This window comes from Lontra canadensis, unplaced genomic scaffold, assembly GCF_010015895.1.
Source record: "Lontra canadensis isolate GAN:19392208 unplaced genomic scaffold, GSC_riverotter_1.0 scaffold59, whole genome shotgun sequence".
NCBI classification, from domain to species: domain Eukaryota; kingdom Metazoa; phylum Chordata; class Mammalia; order Carnivora; family Mustelidae; genus Lontra; species Lontra canadensis.
This window is the reverse complement of record NW_022631053.1, coordinates 1,877,739-1,895,115: the sequence shown is the minus strand read 5'-3', so window position 1 is coordinate 1,895,115 and position 17,377 is coordinate 1,877,739. Positions and strand designations below refer to the sequence as shown.

The following is a 17,377-nucleotide window of genomic DNA, read 5'->3' as shown; positions in this document are numbered from 1 at the left end:
CATACTATCTCTTTTTTTGGGAAAGCTTTTTCTTTGGGGCCAAAGTGGTTTTCTGTTTTCCCCCCAAATACAACCATTCCAAACGTCCAGCATCCTTTAAGCCACTGTTTAAAACGCCCCTCCACAGAAGAGCAACAAGTGCAAGTAAAAACAGGATATCACTTCTGAATACGGGGGGAAAAAAAAACATGCATGCCAGAACAAAATGAGGCGGGGTACCAACGTGTATCTGAGTGTGTGTCTGCAGTCCTCCCACATCAGCATTACCTGGGGATTGAGAAGCCCCGCCCCCCTCCCGCCTGGCAGCCACTTACCAAACCTCCTGCACCTTGGGTTACAGGCTTTTCCTACACTCAGGTGGGAGGAAGGAGCACGTGTTTTCCTGAGGCCCAGGCTCCACAGCCTGCTCTGGCCTTAGGTAAAGCAAGATGACAGCGATGCTCTGAGGTAAGACTCTTTATTGTATACGGGGATAGGGGGCTAACCCCCACTCATGAGGTAGGGAAGCGTGGTTGCCAGGGTAGGCAGCCCTCGGGTGTCACTCTGAGAATGAAGTGGGTGGTGACCATTCCTCAGTAGTCCCCTTCCAGGCAGCTGAGAAGAGCCCTGGGAGGAGTGCTCCTCCCTCTGCTTCAGAGAAGGGGACTCCCTGCCTCCTGAAAACGAGGGTTGACAGTGGTCGTGATGGCACTTCTGTAGAGAGGATTGCTGTCCTGGGAAGGGAGGTTGGAAACAATGAGGAAGAGTCCCTGGGCTTTCCTTTATCAAATCCTAAGAGGCCAACCTCAAACTTGAGCAGCGCCCCAAGAGCTGATGGAAGTTAGCAGCGGAGTGGGCCAGAGGAGGTACAGACCAAAGTGAGGGGGCGGCCTAGGAAGGAGCCAGGGCTGGGGGGCAGGGGGCGGGCAGCAGAGAGCGAAGAGGTCCTAACCAGGGAGAGCCCAGCAGGGTAGGAGGCAGTCTCCCTACCTGCTTCCAGTTGAGCCGCTGCCGCTCCTTCTCAAAGCGCCTGAATTCTCGGCGATCATAAATTTCCACAGAAAGCCGATAAGCCAGAACTAGCCCTAGTCCCACTGCCACGATGCCCCCCACACAGCCCAGCACAATGGTCTGCGTGTGATCTGCTCCTATGGGGAAGAAATAACAGAGCCATGGGGATTGATCGGCCATTGCCCACAGTGTGTCCAGCCTCCCCAGCCCTGCCTGTCCTTGAAAACAAAGGGAACCCGGCAGTGGCCAAGGTTATCCTCAGTGGCCAAGACCTTAGTCTTGTTCACTTGGTCCATCACCTCCACTTTTGCCTGGACTCTCTGCTGTACTTCAACCCCTAGCCTCGTTTCCCATTCTCTTCACGTCCCCAACTGGAGTTTTGAGGCCCTACCCATCAAACTTCCAGGGCTCCCTTTGGCATGCCCATAGCATCCCTGCCACACTTACTCTCTTTGGGTCTGACTCTGAGCACAACCTTGCCTCCGGCTCCCTCCTCCACCAGGAAGAAGAACAGCTGGTTGTCCAGGGTCCTCTCTTTGCACCAGCCGTCATCCAGGATAGGGGCCGAAGTCAGGGTCACATTGACAGAGCCACAAGCCCTGCTGCAATTGAGGGCCAGGGGGCCAGTTCCAAAGGCCCCACACTCTGCACAGTCCCTGTCCAGTGGACACCAGTAGATTACCAGCTAGGCAGCTGTCACCCACACTACGCAGCAGGAAGGAACAGGCAGATGGGAGTGGCTCTGCAAGCCCTGCTGTGCCCCTGCTCCCAACCCACAGGACCGGAGGCCTCACCTGTATCTCTCGCATGATGTTGCGCAGCCTGGGCACTGCTCACAGAGGGCACCGAAGTAGCCCTCCAGGCACTGGCAGCGGTTGCACCTGCACTGTCCGTGCCTGCTGCACAGAATTCCATCGGGACTGGTACAGCTGTCCGTGTCCCCACTGCACTCACATGCTCTGCCAGTGCGGTTGGCGAAACAGTGACACAATCCACATCGGCAGCGGCCAAAGCCTGGGGCAGAGCCATGCTCGGGCTGACAACCACGCTCCTCACACACAGTGGGCATCACATGCCACCACAGGCTGCCTAAGGCTGGTCTGTTCCCGTGCATCCAACTCCCTCCCAAGGTTGCCAGACACCTCCAACCTACACCAGAACCTTCAATACTCACCCTTAAGGCCATGAAGTCCCCAGAGCCTAAATACCCTTGGGAGCCACTCTAAAAGCCACTCCCTTCTCCCAAAGCCTGCAGGTACCTCCACAGAGGATGCCCTCATGTCGCTCGCAGCCAGCATCATCACACTCGCACAGACTCCCGGAGCTCTGTCCGCTGCAGCTGCAGCGTCCACAATGACACCGTCCCTTCCCACTGCACAAGGGCCCTGTCCCATTGGGGGACCGGCACCCAGATTCCAGATCGGGGGAAGACAGCTCAGCCTCAGAGCATTCACAGAGCCGCCCCAGGCGGCCAGGAGCACAGCTGGAAGGGGAAGGCAGAGGCAGAGTCAGGCAGAGCCAGGAAAGGGAAGGGCGGGTCAGAGGGTTACCATCCCTTGACCTATCTTTCCCAGGATCCTCTAAACCTAAGATCTCTAAAGAGTGGGAGAGAGATGAGTGGCTGAAGGGATGCTGGTATGTGGTTGAGCACCAAGGAGTAAAAGAGTGGAGGGGAGGGTCTTGGCATATCTGGGAAACTTCAGATGAAAATCAGGGTGGAGTCTTGGGACATCTGGAAAAAGATGTCTAAAGATGCCAGTGGGAGGACAGAAGGGAGAGGAGGAATACCGGACTTGGTCATGTGTGAGGAGCCACATGGCTGAAAGGAAGCTGGAGGCCTCACCTGCATACCCCGCATTGTAGGAGCCCCTGGCCATCACTGCAGTGGGGAGCCTGGGGCTGGGTGTCACTGCAGTTACAATCACACAGAGTGTGCAGCTCCACAGTCAGCTCTTCTGAGAAGCCAAGGGCTCGCAGCCTCAGAAGCTGGGGCTCCGAGGAGCAGTGGGTAGCTTGGAGAGCAACCAAAAAATTCACCTGAGGACAATATGGGCAGAAATCAGACTAAAGGTCCTGTGTACACACACACACACACACGCCAAACCCTCTGATCATCGAGAACCTATTCCTTAGGAAATGAAGGGATAAGATCATGCTAACACCCATCTCTTAGAAACCCACTGGAGGAAGCCACTCATTAAACCCTTTCAGAAAGGATGGAGGGAGAACTACCCCATGCTTTTGCATTGTTCTCTGTGTCTGCCCCCAATCTTTTCCTGCCTGCTTCAATTTCCCTCCCCCACCCCCACTTCCTTCCTTCTGCCTATCTCGGCTGGCTCTCACCGTCTGGTTGGTTCGGACGTGGTTGCACTGGCCCCGATCCTCACCCTCCCTCTTCTCAGGATCCCCACACTGAGATTCGTATGAGATGTAGACCCCCGGAGGGAGTGGAGAGTGTTCGAGGGTCACCGTGGAGGACAGGCTCTGTGGAAGGGAGACAGTGAGTAACCACGTGAAGGCAGGACTCCAACCCCACCTTGTGCCCTCTGCAGCCATTCCAAATTCCACCACAAGCCTGCCCTCGGCCTGCTATGGGGCCCCTTGTAACATGCAGGAGCTGCTTCTCATACTCCCAATCAGGATATACAACCTGTACACGTAAAGCCCTCAAGGGCAGAGTCTTTCAATTGAGTTTGCCCTGGGAAATTGGATCCTGTCTCAGATTTTCTCACTGTGGCTTTAGGATGTGATCCCCGTCATAACACGCCTATAGCATGGTTACAGAGCTAAGCCCAAGAAACACTTAAGGATCTTTATGGTTCCTTCTACCTGTAAAATTCTATGGTTCCTGTGAAAAATACCTCTGAATTATTTGTAAGCTCAGTGAAAGTAGGCTCCAGATGTTACTTTCCTTATGGATCGACAGGGACACAAATGCCAGCCTTTCTGTCTGTTCTCTGTGTGACCCTGGGAAAGTCATTCAGCCCCCTGTGTCCGTATTCTCATCTATAAAATAGGGATGCTAATCGTTAGCAAACAGGGGTTCAGTGGGATAAGTGGGAAGGCAAACAGCATGAGCACTTAGGACAGTGTTTGGCATCAAATACTGGCTCAATGAATGTTCCTTTCCTTCCTTGCCCAGAGCAGGGCTCTGTGTTCCACACAAGCCAGACACTTCAGATGTACAAGTGTCAGCCCAGCTGAGTGAACGATTAATGACAGCCATAGACAAACTGTAGGTAAGAGCCATGGAGGGCTACACCGAAAAGTGATCAGTCCTTCTCAGTTCTGTCACCTCCCCAAAGGCCCCTTGCCAGGGCCTGCGCTCGCCATGCTGCCCAGTCCCAGCCCCTTACCTTATAAGCATCCATGATGAGCTGCACCACGTTGCTGGAGTCCTCACTCAACAACCCCACTGCGGACTTAGGAATCAGCTTACTCAGCTCCTAGGTTATGAGGAGTTGAAGGAAATGGGCTTCTGGAGGGTCTGGAAGGGGGGTGAGGACGTATGGGGAGGAAGAGAGTGGGTCTTTGAGGGAGCTGGGAAAGGGTCACGGCAGGAAGGTCCGGCATTCAGACAGCTCTCACCTGGTAGACAGGCAGCGTGGCACTGGTGACGGCAAAGATGGGCTGGATATTTGCCGCAGACAGGGCCTGGGCTACCTGACCCACAGAAGGGTAATCCTGGGCAGGGGAGCAGGGACAAGGTGAGCTCCGCCAGTCTCCCCCACAACATCCAACATGCCCTCTGCCCAGGAAGTCCAGGAACCAGGTTTCCACCAGCTAGAGGAACCCTGGAGGCTCAGCAAGGAGGAGGGAGGGGCTAGGGAGTGGGGTGACATGGGTTTCTGTCTGACCAGTGGGGGGACATGGAGAAGAGGGGCTCCTGAGGAAGAGGGCAGGGTGGTCACTGGTAAGGGCGAGGAGGCAGGGGTAGGGGACCTGGACATAGAGGAGGGGTGGCTCCGATAGGGGTGGGGCGAGGGTAGAGACTCACAAACTCTGGACTGCGACGATAGAGGCCATCGCTGTCCAAGTGGCAGTGCCCATCGCTGGGCATGAAAATGCCACCCAACTTCCCATCCCCAGCTGTGTGGAACGTGTCATCCGAAGTGAACACCAGCAAGCGGGACACATTCCTCCAGCCAATCTGCTCCTGGGGTTGGTGGGGGTGGAAGTTAGGCTGTGCACCTTGCTCTATGAGCCAAGGATCTGCCAGCCTCATTCTGAGTCAGTTTGTGTACCCCCCTGTCTCCAGCCCCCTGCTTCTCCCCAGCCCCCCAAACATGGTCGCTAGCGGAGGCCTTCTTATGAACTAGAAAAACATGCCTCTTCCTTAAGGTACTTTACTCCAATCCACCAGGAAATTGTTCAAATGAATATGCAAACTACAGTGAGGATGGTACAAAGGGCACCCCTAGAATTGGGCACTGATGACCCTAGGTGGCAGTCTCAGCCCCAAACAGTGCTTCGGACCCAGATGCCCTCCCCACGTCCTCACCTGACAGAGTGCAGCCTGCAGAATGGCATCGAAGCCACCTTCAGGCGAGTCCAGATTTCCAGACACGTTCTGGCGCCCCACCTCTCTCTCAAAGGCCTTAGCATCTCCGGTCAGCGACAGCACATGGCGAAAGCTGAAGGGTGGCTGGCAGCGCTCCAGCCGGGTGGGACAGGGGTGGCGAAGTTTGGAGGACACTGTGCTCACAAAGGGCATCACCGTTTTGTCCACGAAGGAGCCAAAGCCTGGGAGGGCGGAAATCATGAGGGGTGTGCCAGAAGTCACTGGCTAGCTGCAGGGTGGAAGGGCCTCTGCTGAGGACTCAGAAGGCAGAGGTCCATGGGAAGCAGTGGCAGGCGGTCAGGGGGACAGTCACCAAGGAGTAGAGGAGATAATGAGAACGAGTGCCCCCAGCGTGGAAGGTCTGAGTATCTGGCCTACTTGGCCAGTAGGGGTGGGGGAGGGGGGAGCAAAATGTTTGGATCACTGGTTCAGGGCAGTGGGGGATGGAAGATATCAAGAGGAGGACACAGTGGCAGTCAGGCAGGGTCTCTGGAGGAAGGAGATGGAATAGGGTGGGCAAAGGAGGGCATCCCTTGAACAAGGGAGATGTGAGTGCAGAAGTCGCAGCCAGGGACAGTGGCATTTAGCCCTTGTCGGAGGGACACAGATGGGGCTGAGACAGTGGCATCAGGGCAGTATCCGGTAGTATCAGTATCAGGCTAGTATCTGGTTGGTAGATCCAGGGCGCCCTGTCTGACCCTGTCTGAACCCCGTCTGGCTAGACTCTGGGACTCAGTTACCCCTCCTGTAGAATGAGTGCTCCTACTGGACAGCTTCTTAAATCCCCTCCAGTTCTGTCCTGGAAGATGAATGTCTTTGGGAGGGGAGACCAGAAACCCGTTGCCTGAGCAGGTCTGCTAAAAACTGGGAGAGGGCAGGTAGGGGCCGGAGCTCCCGCAGGGGGAGGCCGAGGGCCGGAGGGGCGCTCACCGATGCGCACGGAGTGTGTGACCTGCTGCAGCTGCACCAGCAGGTCGTGCCCGAGCTGGCGCACGCGCTCCAGGTCGTCCTTCATGGAGTAGCTCAGGTCCATGAGGTAGTACAGGTCGACGGGGTATCCCGGGGCCCGGAGGAAGCGCACGCGGAGCTGCTGCGGCTCCCCTGGGGGGCGGGCGTGGGTCAGCGGGCAGGAGATGGCACCTCGGCCCCGCCCTCCGTCCCCGCCCCCGGGGACTCACCGGGCCGCAGTGTGACCCGCACCCGCTGCGGCGCCAACTGCGTGGCCCCCTCGCCGCGGGTGCCCGGGCTCAGCGGCTGGTCCTGCAGCACCTCCAGCCGGCCTCGGGGCTCCTCCAGCTCCCCCAAGGGGCAGCCACGCGCCAGCAGCTCCTGTCGCCGGCCGCAGCGCCGCTCCTCCGCTAACCCCGACGCGGTGAAGTTCTGAATCCAAGGGGAAGCGCGTCGGGACTCTGGTCCCCCATGGACCCCCACCCCAACACCTGCGATCTAGGCCGCTCGCGACCCTCCCCTCACAGTGCCCTGAACCCCTCGGATACCCTCCCCTCTCCGTCCCCCCACAGCCACCTCCAAACCTGGTTCTGTCTAAGCCCACTTCCTCTAGCACCACACCTACGCTCTGCTCATCTAGACAACCCCCTCTCCCTAGCCACCTACCCTTCTCCTCTCCGCAGGGCCACAGACTTCCTGTTGAGATCTCAGGCACCTCACTACCACAAGAAAAGGAGGAACCTGGTCTCCTAGTCCGAGCTCTCCTGCATGCTCAGGCCAAAACGGGAAAGCTGGTCAGGTGAAGACCAGGCTAAGTTCCCCGGGAGGGGGAAGGACCAGGACAAAACAGGAGACTCCTCTCCCTTCCCCCCACCCAGCTCCCACCCCCGTGTCTGGTCCCTTGGGGACTGGCTGGGAAGTGGCAGAGGAAGGAAATGGTTACAGTGGCTTCTCAGCTGGCCCTGGTGCCAGTCTTAGGTCCAGAGATTGAAGGAGACAGACTGGTATCTGACTGTCTGCCTCACCCCTCTCTGCTCTCTGTCTCCCGCTGACTCTGAGTCTCCTCTTCCGGTCCTCCCAGATTCACAGGGTGCCATTCTCCCCGGCTGGCTCAGCCTCCACTCAGCTTCTGTAGCTCTGCCTTCTAGGGAGTTTACCCTCATCTCTGATAGAACTCTCCCTCTTCCACCCCCCAGCTCAGGTACCCACCATGCTCTGCCACTCCATGAGCCCTGTCTCTTTAAGGCACAAAAAAAGAACTGCCTCGCTTGACAGGCCAGGGAGACACCTCCCCAGCATCCTTTTGGGCCACTTGGGTAGATCAAGTCTTTCCCCCAAAGCCTACCCACTTCTACCTCCTTCCCTTCTACTTTCCCAGCCACAGGAGAACACATACCTTGGGAAGGCTGTGCCCATGCACCCTCCACAGACTCAGAAAACCAGTCATATACTTTCTGTTAGGGACTAACCCCCAATGTCATGATAAAGCATTTGGAGATAGAGCCTCTGGGAAGAAATGAGGGTTAGTTGAGATCGTGAAGGGAGAACCCTCACGTGGTTGGGGTGAGGGGTGATGGAATTGATGCCATTATAAGATGAGACACCAGAGAGCTTCTCTACAGCCTGACTACAGGCCGGGGAGAGGGCTCTCACCAGGAACCAAAATGACTGCCACCTTGATCTTGGATCTAGGCTCCAGCACTGTGAGAAATAAATCTCTGTTGCTTAAGCCACCCAGTCTGTGGTATGTTGTTACGGCTGCCTGAGCTGACAAACACTTTCTCACATGTACATATGTGCCAAAGCTCACTCTACCTGTCCGCAAGTGTGAGTTCCAGCAAGAACATACTTCCACCAAATGTAAGGTCACCAAGTCTTCTCCAGAGATACACAAATACACAGACACATAAGTGTATACACACAGGGCCCTTGCACACACATGCATGCACACACACACAGTCACACACGGGAGTCCTAGGTGCACAAACTCAGTCACCCATGGGACTGCTGAGTGCACCCAGAAATCACACATTTGCCCACACAATCACGCACAGAGCTCTGTTCTGCACATACACCTATACACAGTCTCCAAAGGTCACAGGCCCAGCTTTACCAGTTGCTTGCACCATGCACAGCTTGGGTGTGAGAGGATGCACTCCCGGCAGGAGGAGGCGGGCTGGCAGGACCCTTGCAGGGATGGATCAGGATCCCTCCATTCTGTGGCCTTCTTGGACAGGGAGATCATGGCATCCAATTCACTCTCCGCTCTGCTCAGGACCAGCAGGAAAACAAGGACTATGGGCAAAGCCACCATGGCCTACAATAGGACATAAAGGGTGACACGTGGGTCCTTAAGGAAGGGCCTCTAAGCTCTCAGTCCTCTAAACTTAGCCTGTGTTTGTCACTCTCAACACTCTGCCTCAGGGGCGCCTGGCGGGCTTAGTCCTAGAGCATGCAACTCTTGATCAAGCCCCACCTTGGGTGTAGAGTTTACTTAAGAAAACAAACAAACAAACCTCTACCTCAATTCTTTATCTCCTCTGAGAGTCTCTCCCTGTGGATTCAGCTGTTTCTTTAAAATGTCAGGAAGATGGGGCACCTGGGCCTGGGTGGCTCAGTAGGTTAAGCAACTGCCTTCAGCTCAGGTGATGATCCCAGAGTCATGGAATCGAGCCCCACATCGGACTCCCTGCTCAGCAGAGGAGTCTGCTTCTCCCTCTCCCCCTGTTCATGCTTTCTCTCTCTTGCTCAGTCTCTCTTTCAAATAAATAAATAAATAAATAGAATCTTAAAAAAAAAAAAAATGTAGGGAAGAGGCAGCCACCACATGTGGGTAGGAGCCTCAGAGAAGTCCTGTCCCTCCTTTGCGCAGACTTTGCCAGGGAAAAGGTGGGCAAAATGGCCTAACAAGAGTCTGGGGACTAGCCCCGGAAGCACTAAGGTCTACACCCACCAATGTCTAGTCACCAGGATTCCAAGCCACAGTGGAAACAGAACCAAACAGGAAACACACCAAGTTCTGGACCTGCTTCAGTCACTTGATGGCTGTATGGCCAATCACACTTTTTCTCTGGGCCTTAGTTCCCACATCTGTAAAGAGAGACAGTTAAATAAATAATCTGACAGGCCTTGCAGTTTTCATAATCTTGGATTCTAAATGAAGGAACAGGGGTGCCTGGGTGGCTCAGTTGGTTGAGCGTCTACTTTGGCCTCAGGTCATGATCTCAGGGTCCTGGGACTGAGCCCCATATTGGGCTCCCTGCTCAGCGGGGAGTCTGCTTCCCCCTTTCCCTCTGCCTCCTCCCCACTGCTCATGCTCATGCTCTGTCTCGGTCTCTCTTTCAAATAAAGAAATAAAATCTTTTTAAAAAGAGAAAAAACATTAAAGAAAGAGAGAGAGGGGCGCCTGGGTGGCTCAGTGGATTAAAGCCTCTGCCTTCGGCTCGGATCATGATCTCGGAGTCCTGGGATGGAGCCCCACATCGGGCTCATCTGCTCAGGAGGGAGCCTGCTTCCTCCTCTCTCTCTCTCTGCCTGCCTCTCTGCCTACTTGTGATCTCTGTCTGTCAAATAAATAAATAAAATCTTAAAAAAATTTAAAAAAAAATAAAGAAAGAAAGAAAGAGAGAGAAAGAGAGAAAAGAAAAAAAGAAAGAAAGAGGGTCAAGGGTTCTAAATTTAAGGGAGGAAAGTCAGGGAATAAGAATGAGAGGAAGAGGGGTGCCTGGGTGGCTCAGTGGGTTAAAACCTTTGCCTTCGGCTCAGGTCATGATCCCGGGGTCCTGGGGTCTTGGGGTCCTGGGGCTCTCTGCTCAGCAGGGAGCCTGCTTCCTCCTCTCTCTCTCTCTGCCTGCTTCTCTGCTTACATGTGATCTCTGTCTGTCAAGTAAATAAATAAAATCTTTAAAAAAATGAGAGGAAGGAAGACTAGAGCTAATGAAGGAGTGTGTGAGAGAGGCAGGGAAGGTAGCTGACATGGTAGCAAGAGGAATAAAGATTAGACCATAAGAGAAATTTCTAAAGGCCTGGGATAATGCAGGAAGGCAAGCCATGGTTGGTAAACTTTTCTCTTTCTTGTATGTTGCACAGAGCAAATATAGACTGAAGAAAGAGCCTGAAGGCAGGGTAATTCCTGGAATGACCTCCAGGGAAAACCAGGCAAATTTCTGATTGTTAAAAACTTATTAATTGTTTGTCAATTAATAATAGAGCCTGGGTGGCTCTATGGGTTAAACCCTTTGCCTTCAGCTCAGGTCATGATCTCAGGGTCCTGGGATTAAGCCCCACATCAGGCTCTCTGCTCATCGGGAAGCCTGCTTCCCCCTCTCTCTCTGCCCGCCTCTCTGCCTACTTGTGATATCTGTCTGTCAAATAAATAAATAAATAAATAAATAAATAAAATCTTTAAAAAAAAAGAGAGAGAGAGACAAAAATCAGGAAGTTAAGGGGGCTCCTGGGTGGTGCAGTCGGTTAAGTGTCTGACTCTGGGTTTTCAGCTTGTGTCCTGATCTCAGGGTCAAGAGATAGAGCCCTATGTCCCTCTGGCTGTGTGCCCAATACGGTGTCTGCTTGACACTCTGTCTCCCTCTGTCTCTCTCCCCTGTGTGCAAGCGCACTTTCTCTCAAATAAATAAATATTTTTTAAAAATCAGAAAGGTACATTGCAATGGCCTTTTTTACAGAGATGGAAAAGTTGGTCCTATACTTCCTATGGAATTGCATGGGACCCTGAATGGCCAAAAACAATCTTGAAAGAGAATGAAATCAGAGGTCTCTCACATCTTTCAAACCTTACTAGGAAGCTACAGTGATCAAGACAATGTGGCATGTAGATCAAGGGTAGGCATGTAGATCAATGAAATAAAATTGAGAGTCCAGAAATAAATTCATCCATTTACAGCCAATTGATTTGCAACAAGCGTGCCAAACTACTCGATGCGGAGAGAACAGTCTTTAACAAATGGTGCTGGGATGACTGGCTATCCACATGTGAAAGAAGGAAGTTGGACTCCTACCTCACCACATATACAAAAATTAACTGAAAATGCATCAACGACCTAAATGTAAGTCCTTGAACTATAAATTCTTCGAAGAAAATGGAGGGGTAAATCTTTGCGGCCTTGGACTTGACAATGGATTTTTTTTAAAGATTTTATTTATTTATTTGACAGATAGAGATTACAAGCAGGCAGAGAGGCAGGCAGAAAGAGAGAGAAGCAGGCTCCCCACTGAGCAGAGAATCCAACGTGGGGCTCGATCCCAGGAGCCCGAGATCATGATCATAGCCAAAGGCAGAAGCCTAACCCACTGAGCCACCCAGGTGCCCCTTGACAACGGATTCTTAATGAGGACATCAAAAACACAAGCAACAAAAGAAAAAAAAATAGGTCAATTGGACTTCATAAAAATATAAATATATAAATATAAAACTTTCGTGCTTCAAAGAGCACTATGGAGAAGACGAAAAGACAAGCTACAGAAAGTGAGGAAATATTTGCAAATCATATATCTGGGAAGGATCCAGAACATATAAAGAACTCTTCCAACTCAACAGCTAAAAGGCAAACCACTCCATTTTTATTTTTTTATTTTTATTTTTTAAGATTTTATGTATTCACTTGACAGACGGAGATCACAAATAGGCAAAGAAGCAGGCAGAGAGAGAGGAGGAAGCAGGCTCCCTGCTGAGCAGAGAGCCCGATGTGGGGCTTGATCCCAGGACCCTGAGACCATGACCCGAGCTGAAGGCAGAGGCTTTAACCCACTGAGCCACCCAGGCGCCCCTAACCACCCCATTTTTAAATGGCAGAAGACTTACGTAGATATTTCTTTGAAGAAGGTAGACAAATGGCCAACAAGCACAGAAAAAGATGCTCAACACCATTAATCATCAGGGAAATGCCAATCAAATACCACAGTGAGATACCACTTCATACCCAGTAAAATTTAAATGGCTACATTAAAATTTTTTAATATATATTTTTTTAAATTTTATGAATTTATTTGACAGAGAGAGATCACAAGTAGAGAGGCAGGCAAAGAGAGAGAGAGGGGAAGCAGGCTCCCTGCTGAGCAGAGAGCCAGATGTGGGGCTCTATCCCAGGATCCTGAGATCATGACCTGAGCGGAAGGCAGAGGCTTAATCCACTGACACACCTAGACACCCCAGCTATATTAAATTCTTTAAAAAATAGAAAAAGAGGATGTAGAGAATATGGAGCCATCGTATATTGCTGGTGGGGATGTAAAATGGTACAACAGAGTTTGATAAATCCCCAGTAAGTTGCTTAAAACAAAAATTTGGGGGCGCCTGGGTGGCTCAGTGGGTTAAAGCCTCTGCCTTCAGCTCGGGTCATGATCCCAGGGTTCTGGGATCGAGCCCCGCATCGGGCTCTCTGCTCAGTGGGGAGCCTGCTTCCTCTCCTCTCTCTCTGCCTGCCTCTCTGCCTACTTGTGACCTCTGTCTGTCAAATGAATAAAATCTTAAAAAAAAAAAATGTGTACATGAACCTTCATAGCAGTACTATTCACAATAGCCTCAAGGTAGAAACAACACAAATGTCCATCGGCTGATGAACGGATAAACAAAATGTGCTATCTCCACACGATGGAATATTATTTGGCCATAGGAAGGAATGAAGTCCTGACACATGCTACAACATCGCCGAAACTTGAAAACGCAATGCTAAGTGAATGAAACCAGTCACAAAAAAACACACATTGTACGATTCGGTTTATGGGAACTCTTGTGACTAGAAAAATCCCCAGAAACAGAAAGTAGATGATCATTGCAGCGGGGGTTGGGGAGGAGGGAAGAATGAGGAATAACCGCCTGACGGGCAGTTTTGTTCTGGAGTGAAGAAAAAGTTCTGGAACTAGATAGCAGTGATGGTTGTACAACATTGTAAGGGTACTTAATGCCACTGAACCGAACACTTAAAATGGTTAAAATGATCAATTTTAGGGACACCTGGGTGGCTCAGTTGGTTAGGCGTCTGCCTTCAGCTTGGGTGGTGATCCCAGAGTCCTGGGATCGAGCCCCGTGAGACAGGCTCTCTGCTCAGTGGAGAGCCTGCTTCTCCCTTTCCCTCTGCTTGTGCATGGTGTGTGCTTTCTCTCGTTCTCTGTCTCTATCTGAAATAAATAAATAAAATCTTTAAAAAAGTCTTTACAAAATTATAAATTTTATGTGCATTTTATCACATAAAAAATCAAAACATTTACAAATCTCCCACTTGTATCCCCCATCCTCCCGTTTACATACCTCACTCCAAATAAATAACTATCACTTTTTTATTATCTTTTGTTGCTTATAATCTTTTTAGGGATTGTTTTATGCATATACAATCTAATATAAGTATATATGTTCTTCAAATGGTCAAATCAAATGACAGATTTCTACGATCACAATTCTAGAATACATGCAGTTTTGCCCTCTATTTTTTTTTCTTTCAATTACTTTTCTTGGAAACCTGTTACTGAAGAAAATAAAGATCTTGCTTGTCATATTCACAGCCATATAGATTTCCACTTAGCACAGATGGATCACATTACAGTTAATCTCCCATGGGGATTTAAATTGCTTCTAATTGCTCACTATTGAAACTAATGCTGCAATGGAAATTCATGCACTTATCATTTCACATATGTGTGAGTGAATCTGTAGGGTATGTCCCTGGAAGAAGGGATACCCGAGTGGCTCAGTTGATTAAGCGTCTGCCTTCAACTCAGATCATGATCCTGGGGTCCTGGGATCAAGCCCCACATCGGGCTCCTTGCTCAGTGGGGAGCCTGCTTCTCCCTCTGCCTGCACCTCTCTCTGCTTGTGCTCTCCCTCTCTCTCTGTCTGGCAAATAAATGAATAATTTTTTTAAAGTCCCTGGAAGAGGTTTGTAGGGTCAATAAATAGGTATCACTTGTAATGTTGGCGGGTTATCACTGACATAACCACTTCAGCAACTGTGTCGGTTTATATTCCCACGAGTGGTGTGTGTATGAGAAAGGCCAACTAAGTCCTTGGCCTGAAGCACCTGCATCTTCCTCCTCCTGGTTCTAGATTCAAATGGATGCTCTATACAGCATGGGGAAGGGGTGGGGTGCCAAGTTGTTGACCTCAGCTGTTCTACCACTTAGGACCTCGGGTGCTATATATATATGTATATGTCTCGGGGGCCCCCCTCCTGTGCAAGGTCGGCCCACGGCTCAGGCTCTGTAACCTCAACCCTGCTTGCTCTGCACGCCTGTGGTCAAGGAGGCCAACGATGCTGCAGCACAAAACCCAGTTTTGACTCATCTGTCAAGGCGGAGCCCCCAGGATTGGACATATCCAGAGACCTCAAACCCACTCATCTCCCCTAAAGGGAGCACCTGGGACTCCCTGCCCAGGACTTGCCAACCCCCTTCTCGCAATTTTCCCTCTTCTTTCTAACTTGGGGATACATGACCTGCAGCTTGTTTCTGTTAATTTCTCCCCCCCACCCACTCAAAAATTTGATGACATCTTTCTGCTGCTTTTCTCTTCTCCACTTCTTTTTATTATTATTATTAAAGATTTTTATTTATTTATTTGACAGAGATCACAAGTAGGCAGAGAGGCAGGCAGAGAGAGAGAGGAAGGGAAGCAGGCTCCCTGCCGAGCAGAGAGCCGGACGTGGGGCTCAATCCCAGGACCCTGAGATCATGACCTGAGCTGAAGGCAGAGGCCTTAACCCACTGAGCCACCCAGGCTCCCCTCTTCTCCACTTCTGTACAGCTAGCTCTTTGTTCTACTTCCTTTTCCCTCCTATCCTAACCATAGAACAGCAGGGCTGTCAACTTCATCCCCCTCTTTTTACAAACCTGAATCCCAGGGCGGTGAGTGACAGTGAACAGGGATTAAGACAGGTGAGACTCATCAAAAGTTGTGCCTTCTCCCCATCAACTCCAGTGGGCTCCACCTGACCCCCTTTCTCTTCCCTTGAGGGGCTCTTCTGCCATCTTCCCTTCTTTTCCTCTGTAGTTGTCCCATTTTCCTAGCCTCGATTCTGACTCCAGTACACACCCTAACATTCCCCCTTCACCATCTGAGAAACAGAGCATTTGCCCAACCTATTCAGATCTCCCAAATCGGGTGGAATCCTCTGCTGCCCACTCAGCAGCACAAGGAGGGAAGAGAACAGAGCCACTGGGCCACCATCCCCCAGGACTGTGGTAGCCACTGTCAAGCTGTCACTGGCAGATCTGAGCTGAGCACCAGGCACTAGGCACCTGGGGTAGCTGCTGGGGAGTCACACTGGGAGAGCCCTACCTTGACATAATCTTTGGCACATGGTGGGCTCTCCAATGATAGCAGTCATACACTCCCCTACCTTCTTTGCCTCCCTCTCCAGCCCCACTTTTGGGAAACCTATGCGGGAGAGATAGGTAGGGGTGAGGCGGGGAGAGCTTGAGAAACTGGAGGAGGGAACTGGGAAGAGGATCTTAGGAATTCAGAAAGGAGTTCAGAGCCTTTCTCCAGTCTCAGCCGGATCTTGGGCATCTTCGGGTCAGAGCCCGGAGCCCTATTCCCTGGAGGTGGTAGGGAGCAGGCAGGGGTTGGGTTGTAAGGAGAGGAGGCAGAGGGCTAGTGCCCTGGTACTCACAGGTGCATGCCACCGAGCAGCTCTTCCTCCAGCAGCCGTGGCCTTTGTGTACTGATCTGGGAGGCTGCAGAGGAGGAAGTGACACGCCCTGGGGTGGGGTGGGGTGGAGGAGATTTCGGGATGGTGGGGTAACTGACCTAGGAGAAGGTGGAGCCCATAGGGGTGGAACTGAGCCAAGGGGGGTGATGATACAGGGATTTGGAAGGAAGCAAGGAAGCTTGTCTGGCTACCAAGACCCTATGTCATGCTGGGGTGTCCCATGATATTTTAATTAACCCATGACACAGCCACAGGTTAATATGCCCCTAGCCCCCAAATTTTACAGAAATAGAGGCTAAGAGGAAAGATAGATGTTGAGGTTCAGAGGTAAGAAATGAAAATCTTTGCCCAAGGCCACATAGCTAACAATTCGCTGGTGTGGGCTTTCCGTCCAGGGCTGCCTGCTTCCCAAGTTGGTGTGATCTCTCTACTTCTTCATACAGGAACATGATAAGAAAGGAAGAAATAGGGAGGCAGTAAGTACCGGGAAGGGGAATGTTAGGGACTATGGGCACTCATTTTGAAAACCCAGTGCCCACTCTATCATGCTGCGGGCTGAACATCACAGGCTCTGGGGCCAAACAGCCTGAGCTCCAATCCTGGATCTCTCATGACAGCCCTGAGAACTTCTGCAGTTACTTAACCTTCCTGTGGCTTCCTCTCATCGGTCCCAGGGAACTGAGGATTGCCGTGAGAATTAAAAGAGCTAAATCACATCAACTGCTTCCAAGAGAACCCGGGACGACCTAAGGGCTTGATAATAGACTCCGTGGATGAGAAGGAACACGGTGAGAAGCAGAGAGAGAGGCTGAGAAATTCAAGGTCCGGCCAGCTGGGAAGTTGGAGATGGATACAGGGCCAGGCTCAGAGAACAAGACTGGGGGGCCCCTGCCCTGCAGTGGCAGAGGCTGGGAAAGGTGGAGAGGAGGGAAATGGGAGAAGCCGAGGGTGGGGTCACGGCTGCTGGAGGTCACGGCCACTGGAGCAAGGGCGAGGATAAAGGCTGGGAGGAGAAGGGGTTGTGGAAAATACCCGCCCCCAACCCACGCTTGACCACAGGGAGCTCTGAGAAGGAGCTGGACTGGAAATCTATGTTCACAAGTTGGCCTCCTCTGCCAGAGGGACCCTCTGCATGGCAGGGACTGACTGATACGTCACCACATGTAGACAAGCTCCTGTCTCTCGGTGGGTGTGAGCGGCAGGTGGACTGTAGGAGTGT

General features: G+C 51.7%; 1 protein-coding gene across 2 annotated transcripts; it reads right to left on the bottom strand.

Moving 5' to 3' along the window:
* Window positions 1–441: 441 nt before the first annotated feature.
* Window positions 442–16,206, bottom strand: ITGB7 (integrin subunit beta 7). Of its 2 annotated transcripts, XM_032876675.1 has the most exons (16): window positions 16,120–16,206; window positions 9,453–9,589; window positions 8,613–8,816; window positions 6,730–6,931; window positions 6,482–6,652; window positions 5,492–5,733; window positions 4,988–5,146; window positions 4,579–4,674; window positions 4,347–4,436; window positions 3,334–3,474; window positions 2,834–3,027; window positions 2,250–2,473; window positions 1,785–2,004; window positions 1,438–1,646; window positions 970–1,127; window positions 442–713 (listed from the first exon to the last, which is right to left on the bottom strand). In XM_032876675.1, exons 3-16 carry the CDS (start codon window positions 8,811–8,813, stop codon window positions 633–635), a joined length of 2,388 nt encoding a protein of 795 aa, XP_032732566.1. In that variant the 5' UTR covers window positions 8,814–8,816; window positions 9,453–9,589; window positions 16,120–16,206; the 3' UTR covers window positions 442–632. The 2 variants fall into 2 exon arrangements, 1 of the variants encoding a protein (XP_032732566.1); XR_004384900.1 differs by lacking the exon at window positions 442–713 and having other exon boundaries at window positions 1,018–1,127; window positions 1,438–1,695.
* Window positions 16,207–17,377: the final 1,171 nt, after the last annotated feature.